Source organism: Triticum aestivum, chromosome 7D, assembly GCF_018294505.1.
Source record: "Triticum aestivum cultivar Chinese Spring chromosome 7D, IWGSC CS RefSeq v2.1, whole genome shotgun sequence".
NCBI lineage: Eukaryota > Viridiplantae > Streptophyta > Magnoliopsida > Poales > Poaceae > Triticum > Triticum aestivum.
Genome location: NC_057814.1, coordinates 416,315,539 through 416,338,106, shown reverse-complemented (window position 1 = coordinate 416,338,106; position 22,568 = coordinate 416,315,539). Strand labels below are relative to the sequence as shown.

At 39.6% G+C, this 22,568-nt stretch overlaps 2 protein-coding genes and 1 long non-coding RNA gene across 3 annotated transcripts; 2 read left to right on the top strand and 1 right to left on the bottom strand.

Annotated features, from left to right (window-relative positions):
• The first annotated feature begins 909 nt into the window (after positions 1–909).
• LOC123171139 (uncharacterized) lies at positions 910–6,206 on the top strand. Its single transcript, XM_044588768.1, has 9 exons — positions 910–993; positions 1,096–1,164; positions 1,666–1,745; positions 1,955–2,009; positions 2,226–2,372; positions 4,051–4,229; positions 5,348–5,384; positions 5,598–5,667; positions 5,844–6,206. Exons 1-9 carry the CDS (start codon positions 910–912, stop codon positions 6,059–6,061), a joined length of 939 nt encoding a protein of 312 aa, XP_044444703.1. The 3' UTR covers positions 6,062–6,206.
• A 2,273-nt stretch (positions 6,207–8,479) lies between these two features.
• Positions 8,480–15,414, bottom strand: LOC123165022 (nicalin). The gene is made up of 14 exons (XM_044582651.1): positions 15,020–15,414; positions 14,200–14,354; positions 13,606–13,709; positions 13,411–13,477; positions 12,330–12,422; positions 12,090–12,254; positions 11,860–12,000; positions 11,694–11,771; positions 11,120–11,232; positions 10,976–11,036; positions 9,619–9,786; positions 9,428–9,529; positions 9,084–9,173; positions 8,480–9,000 (listed from the first exon to the last, which is right to left on the bottom strand). Exons 1-14 carry the CDS (start codon positions 15,285–15,287, stop codon positions 8,938–8,940), a joined length of 1,668 nt encoding a protein of 555 aa, XP_044438586.1. The 5' UTR covers positions 15,288–15,414; the 3' UTR covers positions 8,480–8,937.
• Positions 15,415–18,886: 3,472 nt separating this feature from the next.
• LOC123163804 (uncharacterized) lies at positions 18,887–22,159 on the top strand. The gene is made up of 2 exons (XR_006481999.1): positions 18,887–19,105; positions 22,013–22,159. It is a non-coding gene; the product is annotated as an uncharacterized lncRNA (long non-coding RNA).
• Positions 22,160–22,568: the final 409 nt, after the last annotated feature.

Sequence of the window (22,568 nt, the reverse complement as noted above, 5' to 3'; positions counted from 1 at the left end):
TGCCTGAATACGTATATGGAATGTGAAACAATATTGCTTACACTAATTGGAATGGAGCTAAATTTTCTTCAATATTTGAATATATGCCTTCAAATATGCAAGATTATACTCCCTCCGTTCCGAATTACTTGTCGCAGGTATGGATGTATATAGATGTATTTTAGTTCTAGATACATCCATTTCTGCGACGAGTAATTTGGAACGGAGGGAGTAGTTTCCTTTATGAGTATGATGCAGGATTATCACTTATGCAGTTTGATACTTGTGCTGAAATCTTACTTTATTTGAATCTCGATTCTGTTTCAAGCATACTTTGTCAAATTCTCATTGGTTTCATGGTTTCCAGGAAACAAACATCCACTGTGTCAATCACTCAAGATGGTGCATGCAGTTTTCCTGAAAGTTAAGTCTGAGGTAGTCAACAATACATATGCATATATGAATATGTCTCCTGGACTTGAACTTCGATTAATGAAAAGACACTTTCAACTTTGTCAGTTTCATTCACACATTGTTGTGATCTAGAAAGCATACCAAAAAATTGCTTTTTGAAAATGCACTTGGCTCTGAACATGTATGGATCCCAGTGCACCATTTCACTCAATTTTGGAGAAATATGATAATACCCATGGCATTTGGTGCCGGCTGACCCTGACGGTGTGGCATTCGCCCTTTTCAGAGCCTGCTCCTACATAAAGCTGGGTGACGGGACGACGGCCAATTTCTGGGAGGACAAATGGTTGCCGGGTGGGCGTTCCGTTTAAGACCTGGCGCCAACACTGCTCACTTTTGTGCCCAAGAGCACAACTAGGTTTACTTCTGCCTTCCTTTTGACTGCAATTCCTTGTGTGAGCTCCTCCCTCTAAATCATGTCCTCCTAATTTATTTTTTCAGTCATCTATGGTTTGGATGGGGCTGGGTTCCTACAACGACGGCAACAGAGGCGACAAACACCACTTTGCAACGTCGCCGAACTGTGTTGCTGAACTGAAGGTACTGTAGCAATCCTTCTGGTTTGGTAGCTACAACCGAGATACTTAGCTTGTTTATGCCTTCATTTTTTTGTAGTAAAAAACATGATTCCAGCATCTGTAGAGTATTAGATTTCAGTTGTTTGTTGTAGTTTGTTTTGCAACCTCGCCGAACTGTGTTGCTGAACTGAAGGTACTGTAGCAATCCTTCTGGTTTGGTAGCTACAACTGAGATACTTAGCTTGTTTATGCCTTCATTTTTTTGTAGTAAAAAACATGATTCTAGCATGTGTAGAGTATTAGATTTCAGTTGTTTGTTGTAGTTTGTTTTCAGGGTTCAGTAAATTCTGCATCAATATTTAAAATTTTAGTATCAAGCGATGATGAGCAAGGTCCGCTTCTGATTGTTGTATGCCAACCCATGTTTTCTATTTGTAGATGGTTGTGTTTTTGTAGTTGGCCTACATCTAATAATTAGTAGTTAATGTCTGGATTACTTTCGACCAAATATTTTGAAAGTTGCTTGTTCTTTTGTACGTATCTGTGTTGGATTATCAATGCATGATCTAATTATCATTTTCTTCATATCGATATCCTATTAATTACTACTACATCAAGGATCTTCATGTTGTTCGTTTTCTTACAAATCCACTCATTGGTAATGATGGTTTAATTTCTTTGATATTTTCTTCAGTTTAGGGACAGCAGCAGTTTTACCACCGATGGTGTTGCATGTAAGCTGGATGTTCTCATTGTTCTGTTGGCTCTGATCGGGTGAGTTCTTCCCTATTTCCTTTTTTGATGCCTCCGTATGCTCAACCTATTATGGTTTTAGTTGTAGTGTGAATGTTTTATAGTTTATATTTTTTTGTGTTCTCTGGTAGTGTGTATGCTATGAAGTTAAGGTTCTTAAGATTAATGATGTTTATAGAAGGTAGATACAGTTTTATCATTCATTCATGATCATATTTGGCCTCTCTTAGTGGCCAGTCTATGGTAAATCTAATAGTTGCTCTTGATAGTGATGCAGGATGTGAGGTACAACTATCAAAGTGACATTAATTTTGGTTCTGATTCCTATCCGCAGCCTCTTCTACACTAGGTGAGAAATTGGTTAAAAGAGTACATTTTATTACTTTTCTAAAAATATCTTCTGAGAAACATGATTATTATGTTCAGTAGTGTTGCTTCTCTATTCCAAAGGCACATGGAAGTTTACAGAAAAAAATCTTACAATTGTTTTTTTATCTTCAGAGAAGGAAAACACTCGACGATCTGGCTCTGTCTCAGGTATATGCTCCCTCGCCCGCAAGATCCGCTCTCTCCCATCTACGCATCGCAACAGCACTTCAGCTCCTCTTGTGGATTCTCACCAGATCAGGCCACCTCACTCACCTTCAGGTAAACCTTGAGCGACGACACAGTATGTTTTCGCCAACTAATCTTCTTTAGTCAACCTATCGATCCTTGTTGCGTGTGCTTCTTAATCGACATGTGAATAATCTGTTGATGCATGGAAATACATACTGATCTCCTATTTTCTTGCTGCCTGCAAGGTAGTATATGCATGAATCTTGTTCAACTACAACAACCTGAAAGCCATGTTATTCTCAGAAAAATTATCATCTACGGTTGTATGCATATGCCTCTTGATATTTACCAGCTCTTCTTAGGATTGCCTAACTAGCATACATATCCTAGCTAGAACATAAGAGTTTGAATTTGTACATGTGAACTGCACATTAAGTTACTATCACCACTGTTTAACAACACTGTTGATTATGACTCAGGTTTGTAAACAGTCATCCATACTATAGGTACGTACATTAATGCAGAAGCACTACTATGGAATTAGATGTAGTAAGTAGTAACTGCGTCAATCTGAACATTTTAGCAAGTTCATGCATCAACCTTAGGGTCCATCGGTGAAACAAAGCCAATCATATGAATTGAAGGAGCTACTGAAATAAAGTGGAAAGAACAAAGAGAAAATTGAAGATTATCTATATGAACATTCTGAGAATGGGATAGGAGAGGTGGTTCTTCCCAACAGGAAAAAGAGTGGAGCGGTACTGTTATCCTGCCTTTTCTACTACAATCCCAGTTAGCATAATAACATACGTGACATGAAAAATCATATTATCGATTCAATTATGATTCAAGCAACATGAACAATTATCCGTGAAATTCACTTCCAAAACCTGGTTTTATTTAGTTCTAACTTCAGGATAGACATTTACTGTATTGTAATTGCCAGACTTCCAAAATTCTATTATTACCATTGTTTAACAACACTGTTTTTGTCACGGGAAAATTATAGATGGATAAACGTCTCAAATCATACACTATAAAGCTTCCAACACTTGCTTACAGTGTCTTTCTTGTGTAATCAGTCTGTCGTGATGGACAAAGTTAAGATCCCAACAAAAAGTGCTTCTTGATGCTATGATGCAGCAACTTAACCTTCCAAATTACAGTTTACTAAACAGTAAGTGCTTCTCGATGCTATGATACAGCTTCTTGATGCTATGATGCAGAAACTTGATTCTATGGGCAAGTGATTCATGCTGCTCTTGGTTCTTCTGTATACTTGAAATAAGGAACAATATTTGAAAGTATGATAGTGTTTGGTTAAAACATATACCTCAGTCCATTACTTCAGTTTCTTCTTCTGAAGTTATGTGTTTTCTGCTTTTCTACTTCTTTGCTCTGCTTTACACAATTCACATGGCATTCGAGACCTTTTATTTAGGACCAGAGAAAAACTCTAATTGTTAACTTTGTATTTTCCAACTAACTAGCACATATCTTGCCTAAGCGCATGCCTAGGCAAGCTTAAGCAATGCGTTCTGTTCTGGCCTAGCGCCTAGGCGCTTACACCCTTTCCCCCTTGCTTGCTTTGTTGTTCAGAGCACAGAAAAATTATATTCAAGTATACATCACCGCTGTTATTTTACTTGCTTGCAATTACAGTGTATTTTAAAACACACTTGGCGAACATCTGCTCGTGCTTACAATGCTCTATGAGGGAAATAATAGATCAATACTTGCTTTTTTGCTCCTTTTGAACGGTTGTCAGGACCTCGCCGGCAGATCCCTCAGCTATCAGGGAAGGCAGCCATCAGCGGAGATTGAGGGCGCCTCTCCGGCGAGAGTGCTCATGTCGTGGTGGTTTTCCACCAGCAGCGTGGGGGAGGCGGTGTCCTCTGCAGCTAGGTCTACTTACTGGCGACCTCACCATCACCAGCCCACCTGCAGGTATGCTAGCTCCTCTTCTATTAATGGAAAAAGGAGATGCTCAAATGGATTGGGTGGTACCTTCCTGAAAGTATTGTAGGGATGGACATATGGATTGATTGGTAGGCCCCTGAAAGCTACACAGATCTGAACCGATAACTTCAATAAGAATGTGTATCCCAGCTCCTTTTATAATCTTGAATCCTTCTTGGTCCTACTAAACTGTAACTCATGTTTCGTATTGGAAACAATATTTTGGACATTCCTAACCTGGCCAAGGGAATGTATTGCCCACCTACAGTGAGAGATACATACGAAATAGGTCCTACTAAACACCTAAAAGGATGAGTCATACTGTACTAACATTTTTGCTATCTTTATGCTCCATATGGATGGGAACTAAAAGGATGATGATATTATTCTACCTTTCAATATTTGGCGGCGCATGTTTAAGAAAATCATAGTGACTAATAAGCATGTCATTTTCTAGAAGGGGCTTGACTGGAATGTATTTATATAGTTAATAAAATCATAGTGACTAATTCTTCAGTTCCTCTATTTAGATTAGAGGTGTATGCATGCATATTAGCCAAGTGATCAGTCTTTCCAGGTCAAAAGAGAAAGTGACCAATATTTTGGCATATTTTCCTATTAAGAATAAATGGATATGCCCATGCACGTATGCACACAGATTTCAGGTTACAGTTTAATTAGGAAACAGATGATACCTCATTGTGTCGTCGTGGTCTGAGAAGAGGGGATATACTTGGTGAATATATATGTTCCACCCGACCATTGTGTTTCTTGGTCTTTTTAACTATTTTGGTTGATGGTCGATCAAGAGGTAGTAGAAACAGATGCAAAAAGAGAGGTGCAGATTTGAGAACTGGCTGACTACAAAAAATAACTCTATATGAAGATTAATTGTAAGGATATGATGCTTCAAGAAATAATGTGCATAATTAAGTCTGGTGCTTTTAACTAGACATGTTGATATGGCCATTGTTTCCTATTGTGCTTCACCGGCGTCGATGCCACCAACTTCAAGTTCGTCCATCTTGTGATAATGTTTTTGGATTATAGAGCATTTGTAAAGGGCAGTTGATCTTCTCATTGGTTTCATTGGCGTTGTATGCAAGGTCTCAAAAGGTCTGCTGTTCCTGGATGGTGCGTGTGGTATAATCCCCATCTCCCCCAACTTTTCTTTTGTTACCATGCTTTTATCATCATTCACAGTAATTTCTACTTGCGCCTCTTGTCATGTGCTCCACCATTCCTCTCCTGTTCTAGGTCCAAAATGATTTGTTTAATTGTGTTGTGCATGTTATTTCACGGTTGCATCCTTTTTGGTGCTCTATTTAAATCTTTGTTCTCCACTCACTGCCTTAGATAGCTGCATATGAGGATGTACGAAGGATTTGGCTGCGAACTCAATCAGACCATTGGATTGAAGCTGAAGGTATACTTTGGCTGCTTTTCCTATTGTTTTTGTTCCTCTTTTCATGTGTGTTCAGGATTTTCTCCCTCCTTTTTTTCCGCTTTAGAGCCTCAACTTTGACAAGCATATGTTGTCGATTAGTGAGTAATGAATTGACAATATCTTGATCTATGTTGACTCTCATTCTCTACTTTCAGGGGGCATTGCAAAGATACGAAGGAATGGCCTTTCGTTCATAACCTGGTCAGCTACACAACATCTGGTCGTACATGTTTCTGTTGCAGCGGCCCAGTTACGTGGAGAAGAATGGCATACGCTGAGGATTGTGTCAGCTGATTTTCTAACTCATGGATTCTCATTTATCTCTTCAATTTACACAAGGAGGTGCATTATCAGCTCTTATGTATTTTCTTAATAACCGTTGATAGGAATGACAACTATGTTGAGATGTGGTAGACCATTGAATGACTTTTGGTCCAGAATGAAAAATAGAGGCATAATTATTGTAATTTTGTTGCTGCTAATTTCTTTCAAACGAAGCATGGCTTCTAATCCACAAATCACGCTAACTAATGTTCATCACTTCATAACGCCTATAAGAAGTATCTCTCCTTATCTACCTTCCTTCCTAATAGCATTGTAAATATTCTATCATAAGCTTCTTAGAACATTATGTATCATGAATAATCCATGTGTTCCTATTTGCCCCTAAATATATTTTTGTTCACTCTTTCTATACTTGCCTCACTCTCGCCCCTTGCGCCATTGGTGCAACGGGTCATCGATCAATGGCTCATTTAGAACACGAGTTACTGGATTTAGTGAGAAGCCTGAGGGTTGTGAGTTAGCGGGATGGGGGTTGGGGTTGGTCCGTTCAACTACGGATGTCTAAGTGGAATAATTTCCCTACATTAGAAAATGTGGCAAATTGCATGAGCGAGTGGTTCATTGCCTTTTTTCCAGGGGATGTTGCCTTATTTCTACAGTAAGCAAATAAACAGTGTGATGAACTTAATAACTCTATCCTTATTTGCCATTTCCTTCTCACATATTGTATGGGTTTTCGGATAGCCTAGACATACTGAGACAATTTGGGGGTGTCGATTCTCTCTCTCTCTCTCTCTCTCTCTCTCTCTCTCTCTCTCTCTCTCTCTCTCTCTCTCTCTCTCTCTCTCTCTCTCTTGCACGCACGCATGCACACATATTACATACCTTCTCCTCAGTCCTACCGTGCATTATTTGACTTTTGTGCTAATAGATGGGAAAATATGTTGTAAACTTGTGAGTTGTGAGCTACTCCCCCTGTTCCTAAATATATGTCATTCACACTTTCACCCTTATATTTGATGTTAATGTATGAGTGTATGTCTAATTAGGGTTTCTCTCCAGTTGGTTGGTGTTTCAATAGGGGTTGCTTGCTTCCCTTTTATGGCGTAGCTCCTATTACAACACACACATTTCCTTTTGAGTTTTATGTGAAAATCCTTTTGAGCCGATACACAAAACATGAAGTTACATAACTCAAACAAAATTGAAAAATTATTATAAAAATACAAATAAATGCCAATAAAAGTTTAAACAATAAATGTTATCAAAGATTGATATGTCTACCTGTCACAAGAGAGGTAGGAGTAGCATGTTCTAGAACATGTGTTTTTCTGTATTACTTTCTAAATGGTAAATTGTATGGTTTGAAGCGCCTAAATCCATATTATGTAATAGTTTGCCAGCCAATTGCATATTGCAATGAAGTTTCTGGTTGGAACATTTGTTTAAAGGGAAAAAAATCCTTCATGTGTCGTTTTTAATTAATAGATAATAACAATGCACATGCTTTCATGAGGCAAACAATTTTAAGAATTAAAAAAAGGCATTCAAGTGTTATTATCATTTGTAATGCATTGCAGAATAAAGAGTTCAGTGTTTGTGTACCAACTTCTTTATTTTGTGCATCAGGTATATGGTCGAATTACATTTTTTTAATCGAAGTACATTGAAAGCGAATTAGATTTCAATTATTTTTTTATTTGTTATTACCTATCTTTCTATGTATGTAAAGTTTTACATGCAGCCGATACAAATTTTCAAAAGCCCGTGGCAACGCACGGGCACTCTACTAGTTAATATAGTACATCGCCCATGCATTTTTTGGCATTGAGAAACTTACCTTTTACGTGGTTCGGACAATTCACATTATAGAAGCGCATACTCCTGGAGGAGGTTGATTAGGGCGTGGGCATAAGGGCCTTACATAATCAACAATTCGATTCATTTTCAGTTAGGTCTTCTCCAGGTTCTTTAGGTGTTATTAGGCCTTGTACAATGCAAGGTGCTTAGGGGAGATGCTTAGAGAAATAAATCAGATTTTTCTTAAGCACCGATGCTTATTTGTACAGGGTAGATACTTAATTAGGTGTCTCTCCTTAACAAATAAGCACCGGTGCTTCACAAAAGCCGGTTTATTTTTCTGAGCATCTCCTTAAGCACCTACCATTGTAGAAGGCCTTACTTCCTTAGTAGCTCAACATAGATAGCACTACCTATATCCTGCAGTTTTGCAGGACGGAAATCTGATGAAATTTTACAAAAAGAGGGGCTAAAGTAAAGAATTCATCAGGAAATTTGCATGCTCGACAGGAAAACTGACGGCACATCAAGAGATGTGTATTTGAGAGGCCAACAGACCTTATGTCATTCTTGACACCCTGCTTAATTTGACTAAAACTTCGTACTGTAAACCTCCGTGATTAGCCGGCCAGTTTTGCTAAAGCACATCTATATGTGCCCCAAGTATTGCACATCTAAATCCTATGTCATTGCTTACCCGGCATACTTGAGGGAATCATGCATCCCAAGCCATTAGAAGTACATTAAAACAAGGTATATGAAGCAGGATGTAGTTCTGCTTTGAGTGTATTCAGAAGATGCATCTCACTGTACCCAAGTACAGATTTGGGAGTGCAGAGTGGTGCTCTCTATCCATACATAACATAGTAACACACTGCCACGATGATTATGCAGATAGGCCTTCTACTTCACAGTAGCCGTAAATGAAAAAAAAATATAACAGACAACAAATTACAGTCAAATTCCTTGTGTGCAGAAGAAAATGTTTTCGCCCTGGAGAATCTGATGCCGCTCACATTGGCTAGAGAACAAAGGGTAATTCTGAAAATTACAGGTCTATCTGCTGTGGAAAGCTTAGCTTGTCGTAAATCCTGGTGTCTAGCGCTCTTCTAACTAGGCATGCACTTCTCCTCGTTACTAATACACAAAACATAATGATCTAGCCTATGCTCCCTTGACTTTACGTGATGGAGGCCGCCGGAATATGTTAATGAGATCGTCGAGGCCCTGTTCAGGAGAAAACGTATCATCTCAGTTGCAGGGAAAGAAAGCTTCTAGTTATGTTTACAGAAATGAATCGGTCCATATACCCGTGTTGTGATTACTAGGAAACTGAAGAGAACGATTAGATAGGAACCAAGCACCAGAAGGAACAACAGGTCGAAAGTAACACTTGCAACCTGTGAATTTGAAGAATCAAAGGCCGGTTGAGGTTAATTCAATGTGGTGATGGTGATATCTATGAAAAGCAACATAAAAGGTGGATAAAACTTGAAATTTGAGTAAGTGATCAGGGAATTCATCCGTGGATGACACATCACAGGCACTACCAAGCTAGAGGCTATATATATTCTCAGTACACTTTTATGTCATTCTGAAATTAAATGGCGATATCCAAACATGGAAAAGTGTGGCATGAAGCTTACACACTTACCTGGTATACGTTTAAAGTTGATTTTGTTGCATCATAGAAAGTGAACATGCCATCAAGGACGTCATTTTGAACATGCACATCAGTAGTATGCTCGGACAGTTCCTGCACCAATATATAGATAGTGTCATGGCTTGCGAGGAAACTATGAACAAGGTGAAACTAGATGAGATCATTGATAGCAGGTACGCAACCTTTTTAAGTGCTACAATGAAGGGGTCATTCTTCTGAAGAAAAGGTGCAACCCGTGGTGTCCGTGAAAAAAGATCCAACCAGGACCGGATGTAGTGAGGACTGATGGCTAAGCTGCTGTTGTCAGCAAAAACATCAATGTTCCTTCCTCTCAACCCGTAGATTTGTCTCTGCGAAGAGGCACTATTAGTATAATATCAGACTTCATCTAATTATAAGAATCCTGGTTCAGAAAAGAGCAAGAGGCGGACGATAACTTTAGTTCTTCCAATCACTTATTATAGCAGCATTTTGCACATCTAATCATTTTAACATTCAAACATGCCACCTAAATGACACGAAACAACTGAAACATGGATGGACGGCAGAATCTCCTAAACCTTTGTCTAATTATAAGAATCCTGATTTAGAAAAGAGCAAGAGGCAGCCAGTAACTTTAGCTCTTCCGATCAATCACCATAGCGGCATTTTGCTTACCTAATAATTTCTTGCATCACATTCAAACAAACATGCTACCTAAATAACAGTATCACATGAAACAATTGTAGTATGGATGAACAGCCAAATCTCCTAAACCTTCGTCTAACTATAAGAATCCTGATTCAGAAAAGAGCAAGAGGTAACCAGTGACTTTAGTTCTTCCAAACAATTATCATATCAGCAATTTGCATTTCTAATGATTTTTAGTATCACACATGCTTATAACATGAAACCATTGTAACATGGATGAATGGCAGAATCTCCTAAACCTTTGTCTAACCATAAGAATCCTGGTTCAGAAGAAAGCAAGAGGTAATCGGTAACTTTAGTTCTTCCAAACACTCATCATAGCAGCAATTTGCATTTCTAATGATCTTTTGCATCACATTCAAACATGCTTATAACACGAAACCATTGTAACATGGATGAACGGCAGAATCTCCTAAACTGTATTTCTATGCAGCTAGACATTTGAGTGTAACTGAAGCACTAAAATAACTGGATCAACTTGACATATTTCAAGAGAAACTTCATGCTAAGTTAAAACCAGTTGAACAGTTATATTATCCTACATACATACATGCTACTCTTGTGGATATTTAAATCCAAATTTCTAACCAAACTAAAAATTCAATTAGTCCATACAAGCATGTTTTCCCAGAGAAAAAATATTGAATGAATATTTGTGGAAGCACTGAAAAGAGATGTATAACAGAAGCGGTCACTTGCCCATTGGAGATTCTTACATGGAATAAAAAAAATGTCTACAAACCATTAACACATACACATCTAACACTGAAGAAACGATAACTTCATTAATATTATCTAACTAGTGTGCAAAGTAAAATGAAAAAATTCAGAGCAAATGATTTAGCTTACCGCAAGAATCTCAGAAACTAATTTGACAGTTCTCATTACTGACTCAACATCCACTGATTCTCTGAAAGAAGGAAAATATACAAGTAAAATATTAAAAACTAAGACAGTGAAAAAAGAATTAGGGTGTATTAGAAGTGACTTCACCTAGTGTCATACAGACCACCAGTGCTTTCCAAAAATTCAGGAGGTGTAGACAATTCCGAAAGAGTTAGCGCAGTAACCCTAAACCTCGAGAATTGCTCATGTTCCCATGCTACCTGCAAGATTACAAGCATGTCACTTGGCAAGCATGAAAGTTTAACGAAATAGAATAGTTAATCAGCAATACTAAAGCAGTAAAAGGCTTCTAGATTCCAAAATGTAAATACTCCCTCCGTCCCAAAATAAGTGACTCAACTTTGTACTAGCTTTGTACAAAGTTGAGTCACTTATTTTGGGACGGAGGGAGTAGTAAAAAAGCATATTAACTTCTAGAAATAGCATATAATTCTGAACTCGTTTCTAAACCAGCCCTGATGACAATACTAAGCTAATTCTTGATCCTGCACTCAAAATACTATGTCAGGCTACCATGCCAGAAGAATTGATTCACCAATAAATATTTCAAATGCCATCATGCTAGTACTGACAGTAGGTACATGTAAGATGGATTATCTGAAATCCTGATGGGATTCAAACCTAATGACGGTGTACAATCCTTCAAAAGGCAAGAACATACTCTAGAATTTGACACGTTAATCTTCTTGTGCTTGATGCCGACTGAAATGCCCATTTCCTTGGAGACATCTGAAAAATCCTGAAGCAAAGAAACTTTGAGCTGTGAATGACTTATCATTGCAGACAATTGAGGTTATGGACCAAAAAACCTGAAATGGCTACTGTACTTCAAAGATTTGCTTGATGTAAGGGTTCTCTGGAGGCTTTGATACATGCATCCAGAGATCATGGCTCCAGGAACCAACGCTATTCAAGCAAATTGCATAGTCAATACTCTCGCGTACACGCTGATCGAAACTTCTAAGCCACTGTAACAAAATTTGAAAACCATACAGCTGTGAGTTGGCCATGAATATGCACCAGAAGGCTTTCATAATGGCGCAAGATGATCACTAACCTTGCTAGTTCCATTGTAATTGTAGGGTCCTCCAGATGTTAATCCAAAGAGAAGATTAAACTTGCCTCTGGTCTTAGGGCTTGAATAGAGGCGTGAAAAGATCCTTGCAATTTCTAGAAGAGCCACAGCTCCACTTCCATTGCTGTCACTTCCCACGGAAAGCGCCTGAAAACATATGTATTATGAAAATATCAAAAATAACATCGAAGATTCTTGAAACATTTTTTCTGGGTTACATACAGGTGCAGCACCAAAAGTGTCATAGTTTGCAACTATGGCAATGGTTGGAAGCTGTTCAGCATCGCCCTCTCCTTTCGATCCAGGTAACCATCCCTGCAACTCAAAGATATTAAAATTAGTCCTGTTGACATCTCATGAAAGATGGGAAACACTATTATAGTTATAAGAGCATCTCTAGCAGACCCCGCATAAGTGGTCAAACCCGCAAAATAACCGTTTTTTGCAGTTCCAGTCGAAAAAACGAGCCCGAACAGACCCCTTAAAATCGTCCGACCCTTAACATTTTTTAAGGGGCCCTGTAAACGCAAACGCGAAACCCTCATATATACAGTTTTGAGGGCAACTTTAACAGGGCCCTGCATACCGGTCAACGTTGGCGGTTGAGGAATCTTTGCTCCCGCCAACGCCATGAAGCTCGCCCGGCCGCCGCGCCCGTCCGCCCCGCCACCGCGCTCGCCCGCCGGCCGTCCAATAGCCGGCCGGTCTCCGTCCCGGCCGCCGCGCTCGCCCGAGGCTCTCGAACGGAGCTAGCTAGCTAGCTCTTCGAATCGATTGAGCTGCTAGCTAGCTAGCTCCTTCGATCCGGCCGCCCTGGCCTCCGCGCACGCCGCGCTCGTCCCGGCCGCCCTGGCCTCCACCCGCGCCGCCCTGGCCTCTGCCGCGCTCGCCTCGCGTTTTCCCTCGTCCGCCTGTCCGCTGGATTGACGCGAGGAAGAGGACGACTAAAAAAAGAGCTAGCTCTGGGTCTGTTCGGTATATTCGGAGAATATTCTTTTTTACGGGTTGATTATACGGGGACTGAGTCTGTCCTCGCCCGCGCCGGCCTGCATATACCCTTTTCCGCAAACTGCAAAAGACTTATGCGGGTCGGGATTTGGCGGGGTCTGCTAGAGATGCTCTAAGAGTCAGATATCAGGTGTAGCGATCACTTCTGGCATATAGCCAGCCATTCATCATGGTTTATTTAATTGTTTGTTTCAAAAGAAAACAGATCTATAAGATGTTGCAGTGAATTATAAAGTAAATAAGATCAACCTGATAAATGCGAAAGTAGACAGTAAATTCATGTCAGAGCAGCTACCTGGATATTTGAAATGGTTGGAGATGACACCTTTTTAGGTTCCGCAGAAGGCACTACAAGCTTGTATCTACAAGTCCAAAAGACAATCAAGACCATGCAGGAGGCTGACAATTTATAGTCAAGTGTACACTAATTATAGTGCAAAATGCTGGACACTCGAGAGTATGCTGAGTTTCGTCTTCAAGTATTACTTACCCTCCTGTTGATGCAGAGGCTGGCTGGCCTGAAGAGGCAATTTTACGAATATCTGCCAATAAGTTATCCAAATTGTCGTCATGGAAAGCGAAGTACACTGGAAACTGCATAGAGTAATGCACATGAGTTAGCCAAAATATTATATCATATTTAAAAAGTCGATCACTGAACAAAGAGGAAGCAGGACATTTAGAATGGAAAAAAAAACATTAGCAAATCTGAAGGAAAGATCACGATTTATAAAAACAACATTATACAGTAAAGGGGGTCATAGAAACTGTTGGTGCTTACCAATAGCAATTTAAAGCGTGCATGTTTCAAAACAAAGAGAAGTTTGGTTAACAGCTAAAAGCACCAATCAGGATTTCAAATCAACCATAATTGTATTAGTTTTGTTGAGCTATATTGCCAATTACAAATTTTAAAAACAGATTGCAGAAGCTCAATGCATATTTATAGTGTTATATAATTTGTATTTCTAAATGTTATATCTATGGAGCTATGTGATATAACTAACTAGATACTGGATAAGTAATGGAAAATATAAATCACAAGCAAAGATAGACATAACTGCCTAACAAATTTATAACTTACCGGCACTTCTTCATGCATGAGCAACTTTTCTAGCTCAGCCAGCACATTCTTTGGTTCCCCCTTGTCATCGTTGTTTCCCTCAACGTTCTTAGCGCTGATGTTTCTCGGAAGCAGAATGAGCAACCCTCCAAGATGTTTTTTCTCTGCCAGGTACTCTGAGTAGTAGGTAATGAAACAACAGTTTGTCAGCACTATTATTTCAATCAAATTTCATGTGCAAAATTAATAATTAATACTGCAGTTCATGGAAGAAACATGATCTTTTTCGGATGGCCCATGCATGATGGAACACCAATGTTGACAGTGACGGAGCCAGGGGGAGCCATCCCCCCCCCCCCCCCCCCCCCCCCACACACCACCCAAGCTTGGTAAGTTGTGTTTGGCCCCCCCTTTTCTTTCATCCTGGCTCCATCCCTGAACGTTGAGTCGCGATTGTTGTTGTTTACATGGCGTGATTCAACAGTTTGTAATGTCACAAGGGTGAGTGCATACATTTTGGCAAGAGTAACTAGCAAACAAGTCAGATGATAACTAAGGCATACTTGAAAGCCCATGCGTACAGCTTATCCTGGCTGTGACCCGGTTGCTGTAACTAAACGAGCAGCGTGTGCCATGTAGAAACACGAAAGTAACAGATACACACCGACACCAGAATCTTACAAGATCGGACAGTATATCGCGAACACTGCACATCTCGATCGGCAATGCGAAGTGGCACGCAGATCGAGCTCAATTCTAGCTAGAGCTGGCGAAGAGCTCGTCTCATCTACTACAGCGTGCTGGTACTAGGAGGATGGGGCGTAAGAGGGGGGAGGAGTACCTCGGAGGAAGGCGAGCGGGAGGTCGAGCAGCGGCGCGACGAGCGCGGAGCGGGAGAGGTCGGCCCCCGCGGGGAGCGGGAAGGCGGCGGCGTGGTGGTTGAGCGCGGCAGCGCGGGAGCCGAGCGGGGCGCCGGCGAGGTCGTACTGGATGAGGCGGTAGACGCCGACGGCGGCGGCCGCGTCGCCGAGCTCGACGCAGGCGAGGAGGACGAGCAGGACGGCGAGCGCGGAGGAGACGGAAGCGACCACCTCCCCGGAGGGAGACATGGCCGGCGCGGCGGGGTGGGGTGGGATCCTGGAGCCGGGGCGGAGATGCAGATGCAGCCGCTGCCGCTGCCGCTGCTGCCGATCTGATTGGTATCAGACTGGTGTTCAATCAAACCAAGTCCTCCTCTCGACCTCACCTTCACTGCGTGCGGAGGTGGCGGCGTGGACTCGCGTGTTAATTCCCTCTGCTTTTCTGGGCTCCTTCGCATAAACTTCACCATGTGATTTCCGATCGTGGATTAGCATCGCATTCATGCATAATGGAACAGGTCATGTGCGGGTTTGACATAGTTAATTGCTACTGCCATGCTTCGATTAATTATGGCTAAACTAATCCCATGGGTGAAACATCATGGTAACTTTGCAATGTCAAGTGACTAGCTGCATTTTTGTTTGGCATCACGATATTATTGTTGTGTTCAACCATGTTCTTAGTTTTCTCGTCGAGCATCAGGCTCCATGCCAACGTGATTTGCATCTTTGAATTCTGATTGTGCTTATTAAACGGAAAAAGACTATGTTGTGTTTCTTAGGTTTTTGAGCAATTTTCATTAAGCTAAATTCAATTTGGCAACATAATAAATGTGCTAACAAAGCATATCATGTATGGTAACCAGCACATTTAGCATATATATATATATATGAACCAAAAGCATTTGTGAACGCGTGTCTAGGTTGCATCCTGGTGTTCCTTTGGGCGGATCTTTTGTTAAGTGCTTTTCTCTTTCAGAATCTATGTGTATTGGTCTTTTCTGATATCATATACTAATCCTATGTCAAGTTTGGTTACGACCTCTGCGTTTGTTGTATGCACTGTTTGGATGTGTACTTGCTTATGCCCGATCCTACCCAGGTTGTCTTTCAATGACTACACAATCCTAGAAAATTCTTAATTGAAATATCGGAGGTTTGAACTCCCCGGATGAATGGTTGCATATTCAGAACAAGATTGAAGAGGGTGGTTGCACTGTGGTGTGTTTCCAGGGAACTAAAAAAGAGCATATTAACATACCCTTCATTAGGAAATTTTGTCCCCATAGACTTGATGCCTTCGCGTTTTCTACCATCTATAGTTAGATCTGGTGGAATTCTCATTGTTTCACTCCAAGGGAGAGCTCTTTTTTCAGAATGATTTTGCAACATATGTAGTGCTTCAGTCAAACAAATGTGGGAATTGCTAGACTCTCATAAATATCTATGCTCCATGACAGGATGATAAATAAACAAAATTCCTTGGTTGGTTGGATGGTATTCATATCCCTGATGATCCAGATTGGCTGCTTCTAGGAGATTTCAATCTCATTGAAAGCTTTGACGATAGAAGCAAACTTGGAAGGGGAATTTCAATGACTTGTTGCATTTTAATGCAGCAATCAGTCAACTTGGTCTCGTTGTTATCCCACTTAAAGGTAGAAAATTCATGTGGAGCAATATGCAAGCTAGCCCTCTTTTAGAGTGATTGGACTGGTTCTTCACGTCACATCCTAGACATTATTTTACCCCGGTACTTTACCCTTTCCTTTAGCTATGATAACTTATCACCATGTGCCTCGTGTTATTCACGTTAAAACATCTATGCCGGAGAGCAACATTTTAAGGTTTGAAAATTGGTGGATGGATCATGACCATTTGTCTACCTTTACTCAAGTCTATTTGGACTAGGAGCATTCACTATGCAGATGTTACTAAGAGGATTAATGCAAAAAAATGGAGGTTCTCAAGAAAAGCTTAAAACTTGGGCCAAAACCTTGTCTATTATTAAGGAGGATATTACTGATACCAATGCTTTGATTGCCCTGATTGATTCTACTAAAAAATTCAAAGATCTCATAAGTTCTGAATATGCTCTTAGGAAAGATCTTGAGGCCCACCTGACTTTGTTGCATCAGTGGTAGAAAATCTATTGGTAACAGAGGGGCAAAATTAAATGGGTGCCTTTATGAAGTGACAATTCTATATTTTCTTCACTCTGTGGCCACAGTACAACATAGGAATAATAACATTGGCACTTTGATTTGTCCTAATGGGTCTATTTTTTCTAATCATGATGCTAAGGTAGTGCTCTTAGATGATGCTTTTAAAGGGAGATCGTGTCAGACTAACAATTTTGATATTCCTACTAAACTTCTCAGTCTCTTGGAGCCCCATACTGGCTTGGATTTTTTGGGAGAACCTTTCACCCATGAAGAGATTGATGCTATCATCAAGGAATTGCCTTCTAATTAATCCCTTGGACCTAATGGTTTATACAAACTTCATCCAAAAAATTGGCCCATTTTAACAAAAGTTGTATATAATCTTTGCGAGCACTTTTATAAGGGAAACTTATGCCTCAAAGTATCAGCGGCTCTTTCATTTCTCTAATACCCAATAGGCAGGCGCTTCTTGAGTCAATGATTGTAGGCCATTTTCTCTTTAGATTTGCAGTATCAAGCTCCTTACTAAGCTCCTAGCTAACACATTGTAATCCATCGTCCCAGAATTGATGCATGTTAACCAATATAATTTTAGGACTATCCAAGGTTCTAGTCCTTGGGCATATGAGTATATGTTCAAATGCCCCAAGAGCAAACATCCCACTATTGTTTCAAAGCTAGATTTTGAAAAACGATTTTGATAAGCTTGAGCATGGAATTCTTATGGCCATCCTTAGGCAGAAAGGGTTTGGGAATAAAACGTGTTACTGGAATAGTCAAATTTTGTCCTCGGCAAGCTCCATTGTCCTTCTAAATTGTGCCTTGTGAGCTCAGTTTAAATGTAGAAGAGTAGTCAAACAAGGTGATCCTCTCTCCCCACTTCTATTTATGTCAACATTTGATTTTTTACAAGAAATTCTGAATGACGCCATGCAAATAGGAGTCATTCAGCCATGTGTCAGCTTTCTTTCATGTCCAAACTTTCCCACTCTTCAATATGCATATGATACTTTGATAGTTTTACAAGCTTGCCCTCTCCAATTCACTCAGCTCAAAGTCCTAGTTTTTTTCCAAAGCTTTTGGTTTGAAATTCAATTATCAAATATCCATTTTGATAACTATAAATGTACATGATCATGAAAGTTCAAGGACTTCCTCACATTCTAGGCTATCATGTTGTCGTTTTCCCTTTCACATATCTTTGTGTCCCCCTTAGTTTTTCAAAGCCAAGGATGTAGCATTTCATGTATATCATTGAGAGAACTCAAAAGAGATTAAGTGTTTGCTCACACTTCTTGAGCTATCATTGCAGCTTGCTAATGGTAAATGTTTGTTTATCATCATTGCCCACTTACGTGATACTTGTAGTTATACAAGCAGGGGCGAACGCACGTACAGCTCTGTGGGGGCGAATGCCCCCACTTGATTTTCGGCCCACTTAATACTATGTCCAGAGTATAAAGCACTGCCCCCACTGAGCCCATGATATTTGCCCCCACTTCTTTCATTTTTCTTGTTATTTTCAAAGCTGAAGCAGCCCGTCAGCCTGTTCTAGGCAGCCCACATAGACGCCTGCACGACGGCCTAGATGGTATGCGTACGAGCGAGGCCTTGAAACGCACGCAGGCACGAGCCACGACCTTGTCTAAAGAAAACAAAAAAAACAAGCCACGACCTAGACGAAGATGGGGTACCCCTCAAAAAATAGGGACGGAGATGGGGTCCTAGACTGCTAGACGTGACCCGCCGCCGCCGTGACCACGCGAGGTGTGAAGCTACCTCGCCAGACTGCCTCATCGCTCCGGGAACGATCTGCGCCTTGCACGTCGGCTGGTCCTTACCGTTCTTTGGTTCTTGGATTCAGAAGATCGGTACAAGCACTACGTGTTTTTATCAATCGAGGTAAACCCTAAGGTCAATTCATTCAATCATATTCTTTATTTGCTTTCAGTTCTCGTTTCTTTTCCAATTCCCACATACAAAGTTAAGGAGTTTCATAAAATTTCCACTATGTGATACCATACGAACTGTCAATTAGTTTGATTCAGGGACGAAGCTATAAAATAGATCCTATGGGGCAACTCCAAATTAGTGCTGTCATCTTTACAGATTAAAAATGATTAGTGCAAACTTAGTGAAGAATTTCCAAAAATCACTGGTGTCCAGCGGCATTGCTTGAGCTCCGTGTTCCTGGGTTGATCGAGTTTAGCTTCACGCAGTAATTTATTTAAAATGAGTTAGTATGTGAGAGGAATAACAAATGGACCATCGTATTTTTCAGCGGTAGCCTTATTTGCTTGTCTGAATTATTTGACAAAATCATTAATGAGGTGATAGCTCAAAACTTTCATGAAATCAAAGATCAATTGTTTTCCTTCATATATGTACATATATGTATGATTGCGGGGTAAGTGCTTGCAAGCGATAGCCATAAGTTCCTACACATCTCCATGTAAAAAAAAATATTTGCCCCCTCTCAACTTTCATCCTGGATCCGCCCCTGTATACAAGGGCATCATCGGGCAGTTAGGTAAGTATATAAGGCATTAGTTTTGGAGAGGGAGAGACATTGAAAAAGAAGATTCCTCCTCTTGTTGCTTGGGATTTGATTTGCAGGACCAAGAATGAAGGGGCTTAGGAATGAATCAGCACACCCAGAACAATTGTCACCTTCTCAAGATGGTGCACATATTCATTAGTCATTTTTACCTACCTTGCGTGAACCTCATCTGGAAGCCTATTATTAATAAGGTCTACCCACTAATCGGCTTTCTCAATCCTCCTTCTGGTGGAGAGATTATCTGAAGATGTTGCAGACTTATAGAGCTAATTAGCGCCAGAAAAAGCACGGCGCACGCCGCGCCCGTAAGAGAGCTTGTCTGGATCTTTGTTTTTCATTTGGTTAAAAAAAGGAGTATGAGGTGGTGTGAGAGGTTGATTGAGTGACAATTTTTGTTCAGTGAATAATTTCATGTAGGTCCTTGTGTAGTTTCTGCTATTGAACACGTAGTACATTCCTTGTTCATTGGGTACATATCAAGGGGTGGTATCAAAAGACGGAAGAGATGGTTCATTTCCCGTAAACTACAAATAGGGCTCATCCAACAATTGATCCTATGGATAATATTCAGATACTTTGCACCTCGGGTTACCGATTGGCAATGACATCTTATATGCTATATCTTCATCTATATTTAGCCATACTCCATGGAATCTTTGGACAAAATTGCAGTAAATCTTTGTTCCTATCTATATTATGGATCACCTTCACTATCTTATGCTTTGACCCACTATTCTCCTACCAAGCCATATAATTGAACCTCATTTAGTAGGAAATGTTTTTTCTTATGGACACTTAGTTCTTACTCATAAGGAATTCCTAATCTAATAAATAAGAATGTAGATCGTAAAGCTTTTCACTTATTAATTTGAAGTAAAATGTAATTAAGTAGTTTATGTTGAAAGAATATATACAATACAATATTTTGTCCAGACCAATTGTCCGAAAACAGAATATAGATAATCAATATTTGATTTGTCTTCATCCATAGAATATACTCACTAAGGGAGATAAATGTTCAACCAAAAAAAGGAGATAAATGTTGCACTGAACAGGTAAAATATCACTTTTCCCCCAAATGTACGTAGAAAAGAAATACATAACACAAAACAATCTTTTATTTACTCTTTAGAATCTTTAATGGGGCATCCCACCAAATGTTATCAAATTCCAATCTCTATGTTGTGGTGCTGCAATTACAAAATAGCTAAAGGACAAATAAAAAAACTTTCTGTCAAAGCAAGATGACATACGATGAACTATAAAAGAATTATTTAAAAAAATATAAAAACGTTGTAAAGGAGCTTTCAGATGAGACATGTAAACTGATAAATACGTCATGTTTCGATGAGAACATGTGATATTGTCAGTACCAAATTATTTGAGATCATTTCAACAACATACTTATTTGTGTACATTTTGAACCACTTCTTGAGGTTTTCAACAGAAGAGAGGCTAAAAAAATACCATATAGCTTAGCACCACATTAGTATTATATATAGATATCATCCACTTTATGTTTGACATGAATGGAAAAGAAAAAACAAAAAGGAAAGAGTTACATTTTTAGTTTATTGTTAAAAAAGTTCAAAAAGTTGGACACGATATCTCCCAAATAGCGATCATAAATTGCAAAGGGACCAAGTTTATCATCATTTTCGAACTTATACTCTGCTGCATGGTAGTCTTCCATATCATGGTCAGATCTTCCTTTAGCTAAGTGAAATCCATGTGTTAGTTTGTTGCTTGGTAAATTCCTCCATACTCTTCTAGTATTAGATCAGATTGTATGAACACAATAATCTTAATAAAGAATTGTAATCGTTAAACATTTACCCAGTGAAATAGGGTAAAAATTATCTAAACATCTTCATTGCCGATTTACTTACCAGAGAAACAAAACACATTGGGATTGGGAGAGGGACAGAGCAAGAGAGTGGAGGGGCTTCAAAAAGAATTATTTTAGGTGGAGAAAGCGGTCGACGATGTCTCACAAAGAGTGGCCTACGAGCGAGATAAGGGGTGTGTGGTAGGACCCGGACCGAGATATTTCTGGGGTAAACCGACCTACAGGAGGTGTAATGCACCCCACCTAATTTCTCAACAGTAGGTAATATAAACATCTAAAAAGGAGGAAACAATCTTTAATCGCTTTTATAAAAAAATCTTAGGTTTTCCTTTTTGTGTTTTCTTTGGATTACTATTCACATAGATGTATTTTGCTGCTGTTGTTTCGGTTTACATTTCAGGTATTGTTCATATGAAGTACTGATCTGGTTGTTTTGGAGTGGGTATGGGTATATTCCAGTTTATTTGGTGAGCATGGAAGCACTGGTCGCATAAAGCACTGTTGCAGAAAAAGTTACTGTTCTAGAAATAATATTTTGGTTTCTTCTTGTTAACGGTTACAGTTTATTTTGGTAAATGTTCTCCAAAGAACAAGATCCAGTTCAGAGTCCAAAAAAAGGATTTCGGTCAAACCGTCCGTGGGAAATAAAATTATGGGGCAACAGTCCATAAGAACGAATCAATGGAAAAAATAAAATGAGCAACACCTTTTTAAACAATAAAAAAAGGTAGGCACGGAAGATGCTATATTTTTCCTTCGGTTTTGGCTTCACAGTAATATTGGTGTGAAATGACGATAAATGGTTAAAATTAATTATGACATAATATAAAAACAGATCAGATTAACTAAATTGGTATTTATTATGCCCATCTTTTTGCCTCTATGTTTTAAAGTAGTCCTTTAGATATGTGCGTATTTTACTTTAGGTAATTATTTATAAGTAAGTCTAAAATATA

What these genes read in the sequence shown, in the direction of transcription:
- LOC123171139 (XM_044588768.1), top strand. Translation starts at nt 910, where the DNA reads ATGGGGCTGGGTTCCTACAACGACGGCAACAGAGGCGACAAACACCAC. An exon ending in ACTGTGTTGCTGAACTGAAG is followed by an intron (nt 1,165 to 1,665) that starts GTACTGTAGCAA and finishes TATTTTCTTCAG; the next exon opens with TTTAGGGACAGCAGCAGTTT. An exon ending in GTTCCTGGATGGTGCGTGTG is followed by an intron (nt 5,385 to 5,597) that starts GTATAATCCCCA and finishes TCACTGCCTTAG; the next exon opens with ATAGCTGCATATGAGGATGT.
- LOC123165022 (XM_044582651.1), bottom strand. Translation starts at nt 15,287, where the DNA reads ATGTCTCCCTCCGGGGAGGTGGTCGCTTCCGTCTCCTCCGCGCTCGCC. An exon ending in CAACCATTTCAAATATCCAG is followed by an intron (nt 12,423 to 13,410) that starts GTAGCTGCTCTG and finishes TTTGAGTTGCAG; the next exon opens with GGATGGTTACCTGGATCGAA. An exon ending in CAACTTTAAACGTATACCAG is followed by an intron (nt 9,174 to 9,427) that starts GTAAGTGTGTAA and finishes TCAAATTCACAG; the next exon opens with GTTGCAAGTGTTACTTTCGA.